Here is a 19346-nt window from a genome sequence, read left to right on the forward strand (position 1 = left end):
CTATTTGACACAAGACATGACATGATCTGGCGGATCAGAACAGAAATGGGTTTAGCCTTCTCCCACTCCGGATTTGCGTATTCCCTCGGGAAAATGGGGTAGGCTACTTTTGAGTGAGATGCGGTTTTCTCAAAAGCAATCCATCGTTTCGAGGGTGCCGGGCTATGGTTCAGTTCGAGTCTAGTTTCCTGAAAATATTCCGTGGTTTTGGCCCAAGGAAAGGAGTAGTGACGGAGTTCATTCATTAGCAAGGATCGGACCCATTCCAGCTTAGAACTTACCACTAGACTCTTGGAATAGGAAATTGGCTTTCCCGAGAAGGGGACTAGCACTTGATTTCGTTGCCTAATAGAATCCCATTCACTCTTGACTCTTGGAATGAGTCCGGTGGAAAGTAAAGTAGGAAGGAGGGGCGAAATTCAGTTGTGTTGGACTAGATTCGAGAAATGCATAATCAAAGCATTTTCCGTTCTTCAGCCAGCCATGCCTGGAATCCATCGTTGTGCCAAGAAATAGTGCAACTTTTTCCACTAGGTGAGATGCACTTTTGGCCCATAGCGAGATAGGATAGAAGTTTTCAGATCAGCTCCCAATGAGATTAGTAGAATCTAATGAGGAGAATCAAAAGAGAGGTTGCCATAGCAGTCAGTGGTTTTGCCTGGGACAGACGTGGCGCACTTGATTGACCTTGCTTCCGGACTAGCTTCTCTTTTCATACCTGGCACGGCAGATTGAGTGAGTGAGTCCACTGTTTACGTTACAACTAGCAGTAGCGTGTCAATTCTAGTCAGAAAAAAAGCTTTCCATTGATTCATGATAGTGCCGTGCCGTGCCGTACTCAACTGGTATCAAAAGTGAGAAATAGGCGATATTCTCCTAAAGAAAGGACGGTTGGATTTTATTTAGACAGATTATAAGAAACCTTTTTGGATCCTTAGCGAAACATCCCTTATTATTAAATGCATATGGGCTTGACTTGATGGTTTTTGATGAAGTCGGTTCCCACTTTTCCAGTCAGGTTGGGAGACTTTTTTAGGGAATTGACTCGTGTTTGACTTGATCTGTCCACTTTGCATTACTCTCTTTTTTCGAGCATTACTTTCTTTGTTCAACTCATAAGTGGAGTGTGTACGACTCCGAGAACAGTGATCGAATAACCAACCTCTTTCCTTGCGTGTTCATTTTCTTTCCTTGCTCTACTTTTTGGCGAGAAAAGAAGAGCGAAGTAAAACAATGAGTACCTGCCCTATAGGCAGCAAAAGCCCTCAATCTTTTTTTCTTTTTTCTATTTGACCACCATTTTTTTCTTATTTCAACGCTTCTTCATAAAAACGACTTTCATCAGTCCGACATTAGAAGGAAAAGAACGATGAAAGATTCCAACTTACTTCACTCAAAGAGTAGAAGCTTCATCCTCCTAGCGAGCCGAGCCAGCCGAACTCAACCTTTTCTTATCTAGAACTGCCAACAGTGGAAAGCATACCACATTATCTCCATTCCATACTGAGTCCACAGCCCAGGGCTTTCTTTAATAGCGGCTATCCCCCGGAGAATCCTTGCATTTTGTTGAAAGGAAGCCTCCTCGGCATGATTTGCACGACCGAGGTCTTACTCTTTCGTTATGCTTTAACATTTCTATTTTATATGTTATTGGATATTTCAGTTAATTACTTTCATTCCCGAGGCTGGATTTCCTTACTCAATGGAGAGCGAAGCTCCCCTCAATTCTGGCCAGGATTCAAAGACCTATTCGGGCCTAGCCCTCCTTTTCTTTCTTTGTGAGGTGTCGACAGAACTCACTTCAGAGATAGAGTGGCGGGTACTTCTGGGTCGTATTCTCGCTCAGGGAAAGCTACACTATAGGAAGTCAGGAAGTCAAACAACGGAAGCAGGTCTGGCGTATCGGATCAATCTGCGACTGGCCTTTTATTCATAACATTAGTAGTTACTCATTGGGTGCCATCAGATGAACGAACTAGTTTTCCACAGAAGAGGATTTGAGGTAGGGCTGCTAGAGAAACTGACAAGGAAATCACAAGAAATAGAGATGCTTCACGCCCAGCCAATCTTGAAAGCTTGTACAGAGATCCAGAATTGCATCTTCAGAAGAATAATAAGCTAAGCGTCGCGTCGAATCTGGACTGGAAAGTCTCTAGAAGGATTTGCACTCCTACACTGCCTTATCAACGGATTCCTGAGAGAAGGGGCCGGGCTATTCATTCCTTCGAGGTGCCGCAGTAAAGGTAGACTAGCTTATTGGGCAAAAAGGTGCCGTACTTCTCAATTGTGAGACTAGAGCTTGATCCTCTCTTACGAGATTTCTAGTTCGAGATTTCGAGTTTCCTGAAAAGAAAGCGAAGAAAGAGTTCTGTATTGAAGATGTCAACTGCCAACTGCGTGCTTTCCCCAATTCTTCTCTTACGAAATGGATCGTTGATTCCTACCACTGATGGATTTATGCCGACCTTACCTTACCTTAAAAGGAGAAGGAACGGGGCTTCCAGAGTCTGAAATGCAACTTCCAATTGACATAGAATAGAATGATCCAACGAACCCATACTCGTACTCGGGAAGGCCAGCTGGAAATGCAGTGCAGTAAAGTAAGTAATTCAGTAAGTAATGCACTCAGTGCCAGTGCCGGTTAAGGGTCTATTGCCAGTGCTAGCGGAAAGAACCGGGCTATGCGCAGTGGAATAGAAAAACGAATATCAGGATTTCATAGAAACTAATGGAAAAGATGGAAATAATACCGAACTCTTCTATTGATTTATGGCTCAGGGCAGGTGTAACTTAGTGTGATAGTCTAGTTTGTTTCATTTAGGAGTGCGTATAAGTGAGCTTGGTACCATTCCATCTTCTTAGCTGTAGGCTTATTGCTAAGGATCGAGTGTGGACAGAAAGGTTTGATGATCTAGGTCATTAGTCTCCGGTTTCTCTTTATGTGTTTGTTCGTCTATTATAGTATATACGACAGATTCATAGCTTCTCAGATCTTTATGCGGGCGCATACATCTCGAATCCCTCACCTAAGAAGGAAAGCGATAGCCATCCATTTCTTATCCTTCGGCCAGGCCGGATCTAGATTAGTGACCTTGCTTCTTGACTTTCCCCTGCTTGTTCAAATCATGATATCCTTGCCCTGTAGGCATCCCTCATACGATCCGATCTACTTTGATTGTTTCATAGCATAGGTTTGTTTACAAGAAGTGGTAGCTTTCTGTGTTCCTAGCTTGATGGCTTTTCTTACATTCCTATTTCCACATTCCTATATTTCCTTTATTTTCAGGTCTGGCACTGGGCATAAGTTTTTGGTCGGCGGGAAGATACACCCAGCACATATGTTTTAGGTCAGAGTCCCATCCTACATTGACTATTTCCACACTTTATAGAAAGCATTTGGTACATTGGGCAACCCGTTTGATCACACAAGAGATGAAATGGAATTATTCTTGGCATATTTCCTATCATTTCACTACCGAGATCTGATCAATAGGAGGGCTCACCCGGGTTCTAGTTCAATCACTCCAATCCATCTTTTCTTTTCTCGGGCCAAGATGCAATAGTTTACCGGTCTAGTTCGTTTTCCCGAGAACCTACCTGCCCTAAGCGAAGAATGCCTATTCTGGACCAATTTCTAAGGGAAGAAGAGAAGGTTTGGCACCTGCTTCGGAGAAATGGTTTCTAAGTACTGGGATCCAACCAGTTTGCTTTTTCTGACAGCACCTGGGAAAGAAGTATTCATTGAACAAGAACAAGGATCTACTAGTCCAACTTTCATTCCAATCTCTATTCCTATCATCTCGCTTTTTCGGACAAGTTTTCTTCTTAACACAGGAGAACAGGAGATGCAATGTCGTTAGGGCCTTCTCGGTCTCCCCAACTAGGGGAAACCTCAAAGCAAACATCCTTCTTCGGACAAGAACTGGCCCATCTGCATCGAACTATTCGAAATCTTGAATCCCATTTCCCTAATCAAAAGGGAGGGAAGGCACTTATAGCAAAGCAGGTACGAGATATCGTTTCTACCAAAACCATGCTATCTACCAGCACCATTCTTGGCAATTGAGAGAAGAAGCAGTCTACCGGAGCGAGAGAACGAACCTAGCGTTTTGAGCCCTTGGAAAACATCATTGATATATGCTAACCCGGAGATTTCTTGGTTCATCATGCTATTGCAGAAGGTTTGCATGCAACTACATTGATTTTAGTAAAGGGTGCTTTAGATGCACTTTTTTAAAATCGATTAGCTTTCCGGAAATTTGACGTAGATTCAGAAGTGGAACAGGACTAGTTAGTGCTCAGGTTTGCCCGTCAACTAAAAGCAAGCAAGCTGTTTGGTAGATCGGCGTATTTCAAGGATCGGATCGGCGTATTGAAACAGAGATCTCTGGTGCTGGTTAGATCCCAAGCGTGCCATCGGATTCTTTAGTTTAGCCACTAGGCGAGAGGGACTTTTCGAATCAACCATCGACTCTCCTGATCTCCTGAGGGAAAATAGGGTTGCCTAATTAGTTGTGGCCCTAAGGGAAATCCACTTTTTCTTCTTGGGTATCGAGGGCAAATCCGGTTGTTGAGTGAACTCGTGAATCAAACAAAACCCTTCTTCTCGAACTGCTAGTGACCTACCGGACTTAGAACCTGGCCTGGCTTTCGAGAGGAGAGTGAAGTGGAAGCATGAGTGCTTACACGAACGGAAGGAAGTAGAAGTAAGCAAGCCATATTTCGACCCGCTTCATTGAACCTTAGAATGGCAAGTGCTCTTCCTGATGAAGCCCGGAAAAACGATCTGTAGCGACAAGCAAGAAAACAAACCTCTTTTCTGATGAAAGTGATTATGGCTGCTATGTCTCCTACCTTGCTATCGAGAATGGCATTTCCATTCCGGAAGAATGAGAGAGAGGGAGTCTTCAACCAACTTCCTTGTTTTCTTATCCGGGCTTAAACCAGAAACGAAGGATCCTTACCTGCCACTACCATAACTTTACTTAACTTAACTGCTCTTGTCAGCTAAAATATATAGGACTCTTCTAAAGCAAGGAACACTTCACCATCACCTGCATCCCATCAAGCAAGGCCTAAACGAACGCACCAGTACAACTACATTAACTGCTCTTGTACAAAAGGCAGAAAGAAACCTCTCTACTCAAGCACTAGGCTATACACTGTAAAACTAGACACACTCTTATCCTTTCAGGCAGTGATACCACTTCTCTGCAAGGCCAAAAGGAAGGTATGAAGCAGGGTTGTTATTTAGGAGTAGGAGGATGAAGAAGAAGTTGTTTTTGTTAGATTTAGGAAATAGGAAGAAAGCAGATGCTGGATCCGAAGCAGGTTGCTATTGGAGCTAGAGGAAGAAGAAGAAGAAGAAAGCAGGAAGAAGAACAATAAAGTTGTTATTTGTTTTATTTAGGAAGCTGGTTTTATTAAGGAAGTAGTAGCAACCACTCCTCTTTTCATTAGGTTATACCAATCACCCATACCAGATACGAAGGAAGCTGTACCTGTACCAATTCCCTGCAAGGCATCTTCAAAACCTAGCAACAAAAACCAATACCAGCCCCGCACCTTCACCAAAACCCATTCTTCTCAAGGAAGGTTCCTGTACCTTTCCATTACTAGTAAAAAGATAGCTATAATGATAGCACTTCCCTTCAAGGAACCAACCATTAACAATACCTGTACCAATACTTATCAAGCTTGTAAAGCTAGGATAAATGATGCCACGCTTCTTCCCTTCCCTGAACGATCCATTACAGGCTACCACTACTGGCTACCTTTACTTTAAAGCACTGTACTAGACTAGAGTAGACTTCCAAAACAGTTCCTACTGATCCGTATACCAATACCTTACTTTTAAGAAACGAAAGTGCAACGGCTTTCGAGTAATAAAGAACCTACTTTGCCAGCCTTGAGAAGGGAATGACCCTAGAGCCCAAGCAAACCATCTACGCAAGGCCGAAAACCCGCCAATCAAACCGCTAAAGCAAATGGGCAAGAAGGTTGAGCTGATGTAAATAGTAAAGGTCGGAAGCTCTAGCTTATGAAGACTCATGTTTTGTCTTGCCTGTGTCAGCTTCCATCTCCCGATGTTGCTACTCGTATCCATTCCTCCGTCTATAAACGACGTAAAAAAGAAGTACCATTCTTTCTCAATACTAGATTCCCTTATCCAGTGCAAGATGAAGGGATTTAGTGCTCGGAGGGCAGAACCTGTCTGTCAATTGGGCCCGATCTAGCTAATAAGAAGCATCAATAGAATGGAGTGGAGAACGCATAGACTCACATCCCCAGCCTTACAGTAGACAAGGTTGTCGGATCCACGGCTCTGCTATTGGAAGCACTACAACGGATATCATACTTCATGGGCGAGGGGAGGATGAGTATGACAGGCCGATACCAACTAGAATTCAAATCTGTATGCCAAGAGTTTGATCAACTTATTCAGGTGGCCAGATAGAAGTTTTTAGAGAAAATGGAGCCGGGTTTCCCTTTTTCCCAAGGGGAGACTGTGCCTATGGCCTCTCTTTCTTAACGCTTACCAGGGTCTTGACTATCTCATCGAAGAGTGGTCTAGTCATGCCTCGGATTCTTGCTTCAGCAGGAAAGAGTGGCAGAACTGACTCACAAGCAGGCGGACAAGCGTCGTTCTGAAAACACCATTCTCGAATCCATCCTTGCAATACTCAAGCCAAGCTAACAACCCTGCCGCAAGAAATTCCTAAAGAGGATCTTTGTTACTTATGGATGCAAGAGAAATGGAACCAATTTCCTCCTAGAAACCAAACTACTTACTAACCGCCAATACGGACAGCTAAGAACTATGGTGATACGTCCACAACATCTCGATAAGTGCCAGGTCATCTTCTGTGGGGAACTGCCCACAATGAAGTTCCCGCAGCAAGTGCCGGATTTGTTTAAAGGATTTTGGAACCCTCTTTTTCCTAACATAAGAAACCCAGCATAGTCCCACTAGAAAGGATTATTATTGATTCCACTTACGGGTCTTTACCAGGGCAGCACATAAGAAGCAAGATCCGTCTGTATCTTTTTCCTTGGTTGGATCGATTTCTGGAACATGGTCAACTGACATGCGCAGCCAAGAATCTCTTTTCTATCCACCCACGAGCCAATCAAAGCGAGAAACGAGGGAAAACACCTTTCCTCTGCTCATTCGAAATTGGATTCTCGATTTATCTGCCACTCCTTTCGCCCGGATGTGGCGGGAGTTTGAAATTGACCAATTTAGATCTCCTTTTTCTCTGTACTTTACAATGATTTGTGTAACAAGTCGCTGAATCCGCTCTTTAATACTGGGTTATCACCGACCTCACCACTGGGTGTGCAATAGATTTATTGGAGTGGAATCAATAGGAAGACAAGGCTTTCAAATATGGAAGAAGTGGGCTGGGCGGTAGAACACCATCTGAACTAATTGGCATACCTTGCTTCTGAAGAGCTAACCAAGGTTTATGGCATCGTGAACGATAAGCGAGGATCTAGGAAGCTTATCCAGGGGTTCCTTAGACGGAGGCAACTTAAGTCTCTGATCATTTAGGCGTAGATATTTCACAATTCGCTTTTGACAATGGATTGTGGATTACCGGGAAAACTAAGACATTTACATCATCTCCCTTAACAGAAGAAATAGAAGCTCGAGGTATCGACAGAGCTGAGCAAAAGCACCAGTGCGTATGGTCCACGTGACTGATGGATGTGCAAAGCTCCGGAATCTCCTACGGGGATGATGATCTCGTACTAGGATGATGCGCTTTGTTTGCATTCCCTTCGACAGAAAGAGATAGCAACAATTCGGGCTAACAAAGGGACTAGAACCGACTTCTTCTTCTTTGATCTTACCTATGATAAATGAGAATCCGCTGTCTTGTTTGGTTGAGGATGAAGCAGATCGGAAATAATAGTATTTCAATGGAAATCCTGTTACTACTTTACTTTCACTTCACTTTTCATGGCGAGATAGACTTGACTCTCCATCTTCAAGTGGTCTTGGCCGATAGGCGTTGTTGTGGCGAAACGGCATATATCTCCTTCGGTTAGCTAGCTACCTGACGTGATAAGGCTACTAGTTCCCTTCACTCGTGCCTACGGCGCACTTACCCATAGCTATTGCATGCAAGCTCAATCTTCTATCTCGCATTGCTACACGCTCGAAACCGCCAATTCGCTCGTATTGCTAACGCAACCTATAGAGTTTGGGGAGTGCGGCGCGGGGAGTATGATGGACGAAGGAGTGAGAACGACTGACGATAGAGCAGGGGGGCTAGCCTGAATTCCTTCTCCTTTCAGGAGAGCATACCTTTATTTTATTCTATTCCTTCGACGAACAATGTACTGAAATGCCTTTTTTCCCCATCCCGCAAAACCGCTTCTTCTGGCAAAAGCCACTTTGGGCACGTCCCACCGGAATTGCATTGCCTGGACTTAGGCTGCTTTCAGCCAGACTGGCTAAAAAGTGCCATAGCTCCAGTGATCCCTCTCCTGTGCTAAGTCTTTGTCTCAATGACTGCGAGATTGCTAAACAATGACTCAATAGAATGCTAATTGATGAGGCCTATCCTTCCCCTATTTCTATTCTGGTAACCCTTCTTTAGAGCGGAGCAAACTCCACGGAAATCCGCTTACCGAGGAAAGAGAAGTAGCGGGAAGGGTGCCCAGCAGTCACTCATATCATGGGATGCACTGGCCACTCCACCTCATTGGCAAGGATGGTTCAACCAGCCATCAAGCAATCGTTTCTATTCTCGATCCAATAAACGGCAGTAAGATGAATGAAACCTTTGTCACTCACAAACCAGAGACCTTTCCAGCTTTCCTAACAGAGGGGAGCACCGGCCCGGTGGAAAAGCAAGAGAAAAATCGACTTCTTCAAAAGGAGACCACTATCTTCGGCAAATCAAATATAGATCGAGTCATGAAGCAGGCTCACTACCTGGAAAGCGTAGATCGGCACCGGCAACTCAAATGAATATCCCCTCCCCTGTGGGATCGAGTTTCTAGGGCTTGCTTGACTTGAGGAAACCACTATCTATGACGACTCAACCGACAAGCTCACTTGCTTTCGATCGAGATGGATTTCCAGGGCAGGGCCTATTCCCTTAACTTACAAGAAAATGCGTATTACAATGATGTGATGATTTAGGTTCTCTGGCGTATTGTGCATGCCATGATTGAGGAATCAACGATCCATCGAGGCGAGGCTATCTATATAGTACTGGAATAGGGGCAAGCCCGGCACACTTAAAGCCATTCCAACAATCTTATTCGTCGTAAGCCCTTCTAGCAGGAGCTGAGTAAAGGTCCGCTCAAGGCCATGGAAAGGCAGATAGTACTTGATACAGGACGAGCCCAGTCTCTATCTAGTACGATATTCTGGTATGTTTCACTGAATTGGCATTTCTAGATACCAAACAAGTAAAAAACAGCAAGTTAGTTAGCTCAGTTGGCATAGGCGAAAAAAAGAAAAGGAATCAACGATAAATCGGGGAAAGAGCCGCAAGCGCGATATCATCTCTATATAGGAAAAATGGATTTTTCTTATTTTATAAAGTTATGGGACCCTGGCTTTAAAATCTTTCTTTTTTCTCGGCTCGAAAGAGAAAAATCAAAGTCAGGTAGCCGACGAAAACCGAAATAGCACAGATACAAAGTAAAGAAAGTATACACGCGATAATAGATAGATATATATTATATATAATGTTAGAAGGAGCTAAATCAATAGGTGCCGGAGCTGAACTCGTATTCAGAGATGGAGGAAATCAAGTCTCATGTTGCTCCTCAGAAAATGCGTATAGTATATAGTAATAGTAATAGTAATAGTAATAGTAATAGTAATCTCATTGGCCCACTAGATAAGGATGGGACAAACGCTCTAGTGTATGCGAAACGAGCATTGCGTTTTGTCCGAGAAGTTCGTGAAAGAGTGCTCGTTACATCAAAAGAGATGGCGATGATCTGTCAAATCGACATTGTGTCGGTGTTCAGTCTCCCGCTCCTGTTCTCAACTATACTATGGCTTTCGTTACTATACTATGGCTTTCGTTGGGTAGAGCACGGGAGAATAAAGTCTATAGTGTATGCGTTACTGTACTGGGAAGCTAGCATTTTTGCTTGTCATGGAATCAAGTCTATTTGTTCGAATGTTCTTTTTTTCGTTTCGTTGGAAAAACCAACGCCGACGTCAAGAATGGATCAGTCTAGTCTCCTTTCTCTTTTGGGAGCAGAGCTGAAAAAGATGGAATTGTCAAGTACGATGATATTTTTATTAACGGATAGAAAAATGCTATTATCAAGTAGTAAACCCATTATGATTGCAACTCGTGGGATGCCTGGAATCCCACTAAATCGAGAATCGGAATCGGTGGAGGATGTGCATAGGGTACTCCGAGCCCTCCCCTTATTTAGAGAAATGGAAGGTATCTTGCGTGAGAGGAACCTGAATCTCCCGTCAGTACAGGAAATAAGCGCTTTCCGTGTGAATCTATTCTCTGGTATCCGGCGTGAGAGTGCGATTGCGGACTACGACGCTTTTTGGCGCTCCTTACTCGAGGAGATTCACACACCTCAGGGACGTAGTTGTTTTGGTCAGAGAATACAAGATCTGCACGCCCGAATGTCTGCCGAGGGCAACTGGGACTACTTGATTGCCCAACAAGGCAGAGGGTATTTTGGTAACCTACCTAATCTCAACAGCCCGTTGGATCAATATCAATTTGGAATTCACCCAATTCTGGATCTGAATATTGGTGAGTACTATGTCTCATTCACAAATCTATCCTTGTCTATGCTACTCACTCTCGGTTTGGTCCTACTTCTGGTGCTGCCAATGATTCTTCGTTCATTAGAATGTCGATTCCTCACAATCGCTCTTTGTGATGCTGCGGAACCATGGCAATTAGGATCTCAAGACGCAGCAACACCTATGATGCAAGGAATCATTGACTTACATCACGATATCTTTTTCTTCCTCATTCTGATTTTGGTTTTCGTATCACGGATGTTGGTTCGCGCTTTATGGCATTTCAACGAGCAAACTAATCCAATCCCGCAAAGGATTGTTCATGGAACTACTATCGAAATTATTCGGACCATTTTTCCTAGTGTCATTCCATTGTTCATTGCTATACCATCGTTTGCTCTGTTATACTCAATGGACGGGGTATTAGTAGATCCAGCCATTACTATCAAAGCTATTGGACATCAATGGTATCGGAGTGCGCCTCTTAACGAGGGTGATTTAAGTGCAACGAAATGTACCGGTGGTTCGCGAAGCATCTGGCTTACCGGTCATCTCCCATTCCCGTCGTCGAGAGACTAAAAGAACTATAGCATGCCAGAAACGGGGAGTTGAGGTGGTTAGACCTATACCCCGAAATGCTCCCAGCATAGGAGCCTATGGTTCCATTCTTGTTATTGCTGGAGGTACACATACCTCTTCTCGGTGTGGTGGAGCGATATACGAAAAATAGATGCTAAGCCCGCAATGTCCGATAACGGGGCTTCAGTAGTGAATCTATCGGCACCACAGCAGTGGCATACAACTTTGGACCTAAGGGCCGGCCCCGTTACCTTTCGGAATGGGGGATCCCCGTTGGCAACAACCACGGTAGTAGTTGCGGAACTACTGGGCCAAGAGAGGACAACCTGTTGTTCCTGCTCCTCCTTCTTCGCTTCGGGGACGGAGGTCCTACGGTAGGTAAGAGCACGCACAAGCACTTGGCCGAAGGGGACCAGCGCTTCTACTCCTCCACCGAGGAGCCGTTCTTGCGAGAAGCAAGGGATGTCGTGAACGGTGGGAGGTCAAAGAAAGAGAATTGACCTCTGAATACAGTGATCCTATGATCTAGATAGACTCCGTCCTTTTTTTTTAGATAAGGGTGACTCAAGAGGGGGGAGAACTACCTAACTAAAGAAGAATAGCGCTCTTTAAAAATAAGAGTAGGCGTGGAGAGCTTTTTGCGGGGAAACTTGCAAGTCAAGTTTGGGGGGAGGCGGGCGTCGACCCAACCTTATGAGTATTCGGACTATAACAGTTCCGATGAACAGTCACTCACTTTTGACAGTTATACGATTCCAGAAGATGATCCAGAATTGGGTCAATCACGTTTATTAGAAGTTGACAATAGAGTGGTTGTACCAGCCAAAACTCATCTACGTATGATTGTAACACCCGCTGATGTACCTCATAGTTGGGCTGTACCTTCCTCAGGTGTCAAATGTGATGCTGTACCTGGTCGTTCAAATCTTACCTCCATCTCGGTACAACGAGAAGGAGTTTACTATGGTCAGTGCAGTGAGATTTGTGGAACTAATCATGCCTTTACGCCTATCGTCGTAGAAGCAGTGACTTTGAAAGATTATGCGGATTGGGTATCCAATCAATTAATCCTCCAAACCAACTAAACCGGGGAAGCTGAAGCGGAAATGCAATTCTCGGGTGAGGGAAGGCTTCGCTCGCTCGCTCAAAAAGCTCTAACGCTCGTTTACGAGTGGAGTGCATAAGCCCTTATTGAAGTAGGGCGAGGCCTTACTACACGAGCTCGTAAGTAAAGCACGGAACGAGCCTTGTCTACGAAGCTTCGCTTCATCATCTTGCTTGCTTCTGCCGAAGCTTAACGCACTATAACATAGGCATGCATGATGGTATGGTAGGAAGACTCCTTTTAAGGCCGACCACTACATAGGAGCGATAGGAAGCCAAGCCGTCAAAAGGAAAGGCGAGCAGCCCTTATTGCAATAGCAAACGGCCTACTTATAGCCCTATTTATACCCTTTATCGGGGACGGGCCTTACAAGCTCAATAAATTGCAATTCTTCACCTTTTCCTCAGACAGTGGGAATGAATTTTCTTACTTGATTGACATTGACAGATATGTGTACCACACCGAACAAGCAATATGTCATATGCTTGATGTACCAGCCAAGCCAGCTCTTTTTTTCTCCGTTCCCTTATCCTTAGCGCTAAAGTCAAAATAAAATGCAAGAGAGTTTGTATTTGCAAATGAAAATGAATATGGATCTAAAAAAAATTATATAATCAATCAATAAATAATAATTGGAATAATATAAAAAATATCCTTCGCGTATTCGTTTAGAATCTTGTTGACCCTACTCGCTTACTCCTATTTTCCTGCTTTCTTTTTCGACAGAATTCATTCTATTCTAACTTTCTTGAAAGAATGGGGTTCTGGGCTCACCCTCTCTTCCTTTTTGAGAAAGATGGGCTGCCCTGGGAGTCTCGCCTTGGTGATTCTTTCTCTCTTGGGGGTCTTCTTCGGTAGCGAATCCGCTCTCATAAATTGGATGAATTCTTCTGGGTCGGCTTCGGGATCCGCCTCTGAGAGTTGGCAAAAGTACCTCAACTTATCGGAGTCGGAGGAAAATGCCGCGTCCGAACCATCCACAAGCCACACCCCGCCGAACCCTGAACCTGAAGCACCATCCATTTCGTTCTTGCGAGAACGAATCAAAAATGTTATTCGCTCATGCCAGCGTATACGAAAATAAAAAATCCTAAAAAGGATTAACGAAGATCTTCACCTTGAAACGGCGAGCGCCGAGAAGCGGGTAAAAATCGCCCAGGTCCTCGATAACATGAACTGGAAAAGGGTTTTCTTTTATACCTATACGGGGGAACCTAAGATAAAGCCCATATCGACTTAACGGTCCACGATTGGGATCGCGCACGAAAAGGCTAAACACAGCCTTTTTCTTGTCCTCGGGACAGCGGGCTAGTCCCGTGCCTGTTTTTTTGAGTTGGGGTACACAATCTTCCTTGTGACTGCCAAACCAGATTTCCGTTTTTAGGGAGAAGGTGTAGTCTTTTTGAACGGTGGTATCGTCAAGAAGAACGAGGCCCGCCCCATTTCTGGGGCGGGGGGAAGGAGAAGTGGGACTGTGGGTCTCCTTTCATTTCATACAACCTGATGGATTCGATGCTTCTTTTTGGCTACCTTTTATATGACTCTGACTATTGCTGTTAATAGATACCTGCTTGCTTCTTGCTTACTGGCAACCTTTATAAGATCTCCACCTTCAAGCTTGAGTACAAGCAGCTCTTTAAAAAAGGGGAATTCCGGTCCCTCCCTATCCTTCATGTGCTCTTTCAAGATCACCCTCGACAGCGCAGTTAGGTCTTAGAGAAGGAACTGATTTACCTAAGTCTAAGTAAGTAGCCAACTTCCGATAATCATTCCTAGCTTTGCGCTAGATTCAGTATGGTGATACACATTTTAGAAATAACAAGGGATAATAGCTCTTCTTAAGAGAATGGCTGCTTTGGGGGAGTTCTCTTTCCCTCTAACCTCTAACTCGAAATTGAATAAGAGAAGACAAAGCTACGCATTCACTCGTAGCACTCGTTAGGCCCCCCATGAATATGCATGGAGCCATGCGCATGATTCCAAGAGCGAGGCGAAACTAAATAAGAATAACCAGTAATGTCACGAATGAATGAAGCAAGCACTTTTAGATGGTATCGATCAGAGCCAATCCACCCTGTTCTTTCCTGATTATCGTCACTTAAATGAAATCCCACTAGCTGAAATAGAATCCGTCAAGTAAGAGATAAGCCAGAGATCCAGATCATTAGAATACGTTACCGGTCCAAGATGGGCCTCATCGCGAAAAAGAGTATGTTATTCCTATCACTAGGAGTAGTAGCGCTAGCGGCGCAGAAGGAGAAAGTAGCTAAGCGCTAAGAAGCTATCTAGAGAGTTTCCAGCTGAGGTTTCCTATTGGTATCGGCGGAGAACGGATCTGAGAACAGCTTCTGATTTTGTTTTGCAATCAAGTGCAGGATGAAATGGAAGATAATCAATGGAATCCAAGTATCTTTGCCTTCCTTCTTCGCTTATTATCTTTGGCCAATGTCCCAAGAATAGGTTGAGAGAGAATATCCCCTAGCTTGACTTCCAACTCTTCACAGAGCAGTCGATTCGGTCATCACATGTTACTGGTTGGATGACGATCGGAAAACTCTTAGTAGGTTGGGATCAAGAAGAAGGATTGGTGCCGGACAAGAGATAAGAATAGAGAGAGAGTGTAATCAAAGCAAGGGATAACGGTCAAGTGCACATTTCATTCATGTCAAGGCTATCTGAAAAGCAAGGGAAATCATGATTCATTGGATTGGCAAATCAGACAGATTTAAGAGCTATACTTGGCTAAAGCATAAGACAATACTGCGGTGAAAGCCTTAAGCCAGGAAAATAAAAAAATGTTAATGAATTATTGACCCTAGTCTAAAGGTACCAGTATCTTTCCCAAGCACCAACTCGCTTTCGATTTTTTATGTGGGCTCCCTTTTCCTTGTGTTAAAAGTGCCAACTTCTTAGTTTTCGTACTTGAATTCGGAATTGGCAAAACTTGATCCTATTTGACCTACTGTATAGATAGCCCTATTTAATAAGTTGCTCCTATTTTGGTATTTCGTGCATCCGTTTCCACCATCCATTTCTGCCTCCTGGCAGAAATGCAGGGAATGTGTATCGTTCTAGTCTCTTCGAATCAATCAATATGACTATCGGAAGAAGAATAACTACCTTCTCGAATCGAAATCAAGACTCTTCTCTTGCGGGAAGCGTAAGTAGTGGAATGAGGCTGGAACCCATCAATATCGCTAAACCTGGAGAGTTGCTTGTGTTGGGTTCAAAGTTTCGCTCTACCAAGGCAAGGCAAGATATAATATAATACGCATCCAGCTTTAGCTGAATATAGTGAGTGTTAAGCAAAGTACAGTACGCCTTTAGTTAAGATTTATCCCAGTTTAGTTCCTTTTTAGTTTAGTTAAGCCATTTAGTTTAGTTACGTGAAGTCGGCCCTCGAGTCTTAGTAGAGTAGCCTAAAGCAGTGGAAACTTGCCATGCATTCTACTCAATAGGGAAGTTAAGTTATAGAAGTCTTTCTTCCTCTTCTGGTGAAGCTAGCTACTGTCGTTTCTATTGGTTTCTCAAGAGGCTCAAGGTCTTGCTCTACCTAATCCGATCTAGTTCCGGTCTGTAATGATGGATAGGAAGGGTTGAGAGAACTACGTATCTCGCCTAGCATTTGTGTGTGCGCACCTGCTTTTGGGCGGTTAGCGAAACGAAAGTAAAGACAGCTATGTGTGATGAAGTAAGCCCTACGATGCTCGGTTAAGTAAAGACTGCTGTTATCTCATACAAAACAAGGACTCGGGAGAAGAACTAGTTATCCCCAGAGGGGGAACTATGATTCTCTCAGATGTGTCTATCGATATAGATCAAGTTGAGTGTTCAGCGAAGTATGCTAGCCATTGGCCTTACGTTCAGGATACTCCTTCCTGTCCTTGCGATGTTTGGTTAAGTGTTATCAATCAGCTTTCCTCTTCTTCCAGCATTCTTCTAATCATTGGTTTGCCTCTAACGATGGTTGAATAGCTCCTGTTGTTTGTCTCCACCTTCCTTCTCCCTGTAAGTTGTCCTCATACTCCCAGTTCTTTCTCTTCTTTCTTTTCTTCCTCTACGACTTTACTATACTATATTATTCTTGAATAAGCTAGTGATTATCTGAGGCTTACAGTATGGTATACCGAGGGCTAACTCCACTACTTCAGATTGTTGAATCGAATATACCTTCTATATACCTAGCTTAGAGTATTTGAACCTGTTACGTCGATTGCTGAACCACTTTGACGCGTTGGCTTTGGCTCTGGCTTTTCCTATATCTGAATGTTTCGGAAGAGTCCGTGGCTATCCTGCGCGAAAGAGGAAGAACTCAACTCTTTGCAAAAAAAGGAGCATCGCTCTAATCACTTATGGTTGTTCCTTTCCAGGATGGATGGCTACTGCATATTATCATATAGAAATCAAATGAAAACCCTACTGAATTAGGCAAGCGATTATTCGCATCGTTGCTTAGGTGCTCTAACAAGCCGCAATTGGTTAGAGATTGGATCAAGTTCCAGGCTTTTTAAAAAGTGCCTTCCAGCTTACTTAATTGACTCGCATGGGCTTTCTCGCTATAAACGAACTAAACGAAGCGCCTAAAGAGAGAGATCCGCGGGACACCAGTCAATAAAGTAAAAAGAGAGTATTCTCTTATGTAGTCTTATTCCTTCCCACCCCCTTGTGGGTGCTGCTCAAGCAGCTCAGGAGGCGCCAACCCCACAACCACAGGTAGAAGGAGTTCCAGGTGCGGCGTCCAGATCAGGGACTAGTGGCCCGTCCTGTTCGGATGTAAAGGAAAGATGAAAAACTTTTCTCAAACAGTGGGGAAAGGGCCCCATACGTCAAAGCCAGATAAAGAATCTCCAACAAGATTCGAAATTGGATCGTTCAAGTCCAAAGGATAGAGAAGAAATCCTCATGGTCACCAGAAGATTTTTCATCGAGACAAAACGCTGCTAACGCTGTAGTATTGGAATATTGGGACTACTATACTACTGCGAGCGGGAAAAAAAGAAAAACCTTCTGTCGACTAGAGTTTGATGTCGATTTATCCACACTTCCATGACTTCTAGAGGAAAGCTAACTGCTTGCTGGCTGGGAGCTGTATGAGCGGTAACGTCCACGTACGGCTCCGTGAGAAGGTGGACGGAAATTTGTTGTACCTCACTCCCGTCTTCAATGGGGTCTGCTCTTTTTTTTTTGGGAGAGTATGCCAATATGATCTTAATGAGGTGCGGGGCTTTGCATCTGACATTCGTTGGGCTTTCCTCTGCGTCCCGGCCTTTTTGTGCAATAAACCCCTCCGGCCGAAGACTAGTGATAGGTGGTCCCGCGGAGCTTTCGGAGAAGGGTAGCCTAGTGTGTAAGCACAGCAATGAACCGCGGCGAACCCTCAGACGACCCTTCTAAGATAAGGGGGGAGACCCTCAGTAGTGGTGACCCTTTGACTCTTCCACTGACTTATATATGTACCGAATGCTCATACGGGAAAGTGAACTCCTGGGTCTGGGGGTTGCTCCGAGAAAAAATCCTTTCTTTCTCGTCCACTCCAGGGGGTGCGGACACACCTGCGCGGATTACAGGTGACGGTTACAAGAATGGCGGGGAAGTGAAGAGTACCCGACGACATTCAGGGATGAATGTAGACCCATCGGGCAGGGATAATCATTCCGGTCCTGGGAGAGGTGGCGACACCAGTCTGAGCTGAGGGAAGCCAGCCAATTGAGTCACTGAAACGACCGCAGGAGGCGCACCCTAAGCCCAGCTTCTCGGAGCTGCTATTGCGAAATACGGCTTCCTTAATATACAAATTTCCACAAGGGGGCTGGGCTGCTCGCCTTCATAGAAAGGCGACCGGGCCTAGATTAGATGTTCGCCTTTTTATAGAATAGAAAGAGAAGGTAAAGGGGGGCTTTATTGGTAATGGCTGAGGTCCATGAAAGAATCGCTGGAGCACATCAAGCGGGCAGAAGAATGAGATGGCTGATACACAGATATGGGTTTTATTGGCCAAACATGGAAAAAGATTGCAATAAATACGCCCGAGGATGTCCAAAGATACAGACCGATTAAAAACCTGTAAGCGGAAGAATTACATGAAATCATTAAACCTTGGCCATTCCGAGGTTGGGCAATTGAAACAATTGGAAAAATATATCCTCCTTCCAGCACCTTTTAACAATCTTCTTCTGTGTTGAAGCGTAATAGGAAGAAGCCAAAACATTCTTTCAAGAATCTCCAAATCCCCCATCCACATAACCCCTTATTTTCTCTCCAATGGTAGATTCGAAGAAATTCGCATGCTCATATCGTGCTCTCATCCCAACCCCAAGAAAATAGAACTCAAAGAGGAGCCATATGCTTCATATATTGATGGTTTCTTGGAGGGATGGATCCTAATGCAAGCAAGCCGGAACTCTTCCACATAATTTTCAAGGCGACGCTTGGGGCCTTCCATGTTATAGTCAGCCAACTCTATTTTCTCAGGTACCTGAGAAAGAGTAAGAACACCTGCGTTCCAGTATACCATCCTTCCATGCAGTAGTAATCCCCCCCTCTAAAAAAGTAAGTTGAGATTCAAAGCATTCCCGTAAGCTAGTAAGTCAATCAAAGCTATAACTCTATTTGTTAGTTTCAGGAAACTGGTACATATTTATAATAATAATAATATATATTATATCTTTATATTATTATTATTTGGTATTTACCAATTTTAGACTAAGCATAAATTCATTTTGAAAGAAAAGGCAAATCCCCAGAAATAAAGGATTTTTACTACGTTACCCTCAACTCAAAAAGTACTCCGGCAGCGTGAGTGAGTACAGGCTCATATTCCTATTTATTTTCTGACAAGGGAGGGATGCGTAGGATTTCTTACAAGAGAGATCGAAGATAGGGAGGTACTCAATATAATGTGTACTCTTT

At 44.0% G+C, this 19346-nt stretch overlaps 3 protein-coding genes and 1 pseudogene across 2 annotated transcripts, besides 18 other annotated features.

Moving 5' to 3' along the window:
* The first annotated feature begins 9763 nt into the window (after window positions 1-9763).
* Window positions 9764-10244, plus strand: orf161 (annotated as a pseudogene).
* A 596-nt stretch (window positions 10245-10840) lies between these two features.
* Window positions 10841-12417, plus strand: cox2 (cytochrome c oxidase subunit 2). The gene is given in 2 exon segments: window positions 10841-11228; window positions 12023-12417. Coding segments are annotated over 2 exon segments (783 nt in total).
* Window position 10854, plus strand, in cox2: a sequence feature (S->L (UCA->UUA); C to U RNA editing).
* Window position 10871, plus strand, in cox2: a sequence feature (L->F (CUC->UUC); C to U RNA editing).
* Window position 10917, plus strand, in cox2: a sequence feature (S->F (UCU->UUU); C to U RNA editing).
* Window position 11007, plus strand, in cox2: a sequence feature (S->L (UCA->UUA); C to U RNA editing).
* Window position 11009, plus strand, in cox2: a sequence feature (R->W (CGG->UGG); C to U RNA editing).
* Window position 11099, plus strand, in cox2: a sequence feature (R->W (CGG->UGG); C to U RNA editing).
* Window position 11124, plus strand, in cox2: a sequence feature (P->L (CCA->CUA); C to U RNA editing).
* Window position 11225, plus strand, in cox2: a sequence feature (R->W (CGG->UGG); C to U RNA editing).
* Window position 12083, plus strand, in cox2: a sequence feature (T->M (ACG->AUG); C to U RNA editing).
* Window position 12100, plus strand, in cox2: a sequence feature (P->L (CCA->UUA); C to U RNA editing).
* Window position 12101, plus strand, in cox2: a sequence feature (P->L (CCA->UUA); C to U RNA editing).
* Window position 12116, plus strand, in cox2: a sequence feature (S->L (UCA->UUA); C to U RNA editing).
* Window position 12184, plus strand, in cox2: a sequence feature (P->S (CCC->UCC); C to U RNA editing).
* Window position 12197, plus strand, in cox2: a sequence feature (P->L (CCU->CUU); C to U RNA editing).
* Window position 12221, plus strand, in cox2: a sequence feature (S->L (UCA->UUA); C to U RNA editing).
* Window position 12254, plus strand, in cox2: a sequence feature (S->L (UCA->UUA); C to U RNA editing).
* Window position 12272, plus strand, in cox2: a sequence feature (S->L (UCG->UUG); C to U RNA editing).
* Window position 12338, plus strand, in cox2: a sequence feature (T->M (ACG->AUG); C to U RNA editing).
* A 5177-nt stretch (window positions 12418-17594) lies between the features above and the next one.
* Window positions 17595-17653, plus strand: nad1 (NADH dehydrogenase subunit 1; one part of a trans-spliced gene, as the record gives it; the record has 2 gene entries for this part).
* Window positions 17654-17796: 143 nt separating this feature from the next.
* Window positions 17797-18129, plus strand: orf110-c (hypothetical protein). The gene has a single exon. The coding sequence runs from the start codon at window positions 17797-17799 to the stop codon at window positions 18127-18129; it is 333 nt and encodes a 110-aa protein (YP_588424.1).
* The last annotated feature ends 1217 nt before the right edge of the window (window positions 18130-19346 follow it).

The sequence above is a fragment of the mitochondrial genome of Zea mays (assembly GCF_902167145.1).
Source record: "Zea mays subsp. mays mitochondrion, complete genome".
Lineage (NCBI taxonomy): Eukaryota > Viridiplantae > Streptophyta > Magnoliopsida > Poales > Poaceae > Zea > Zea mays.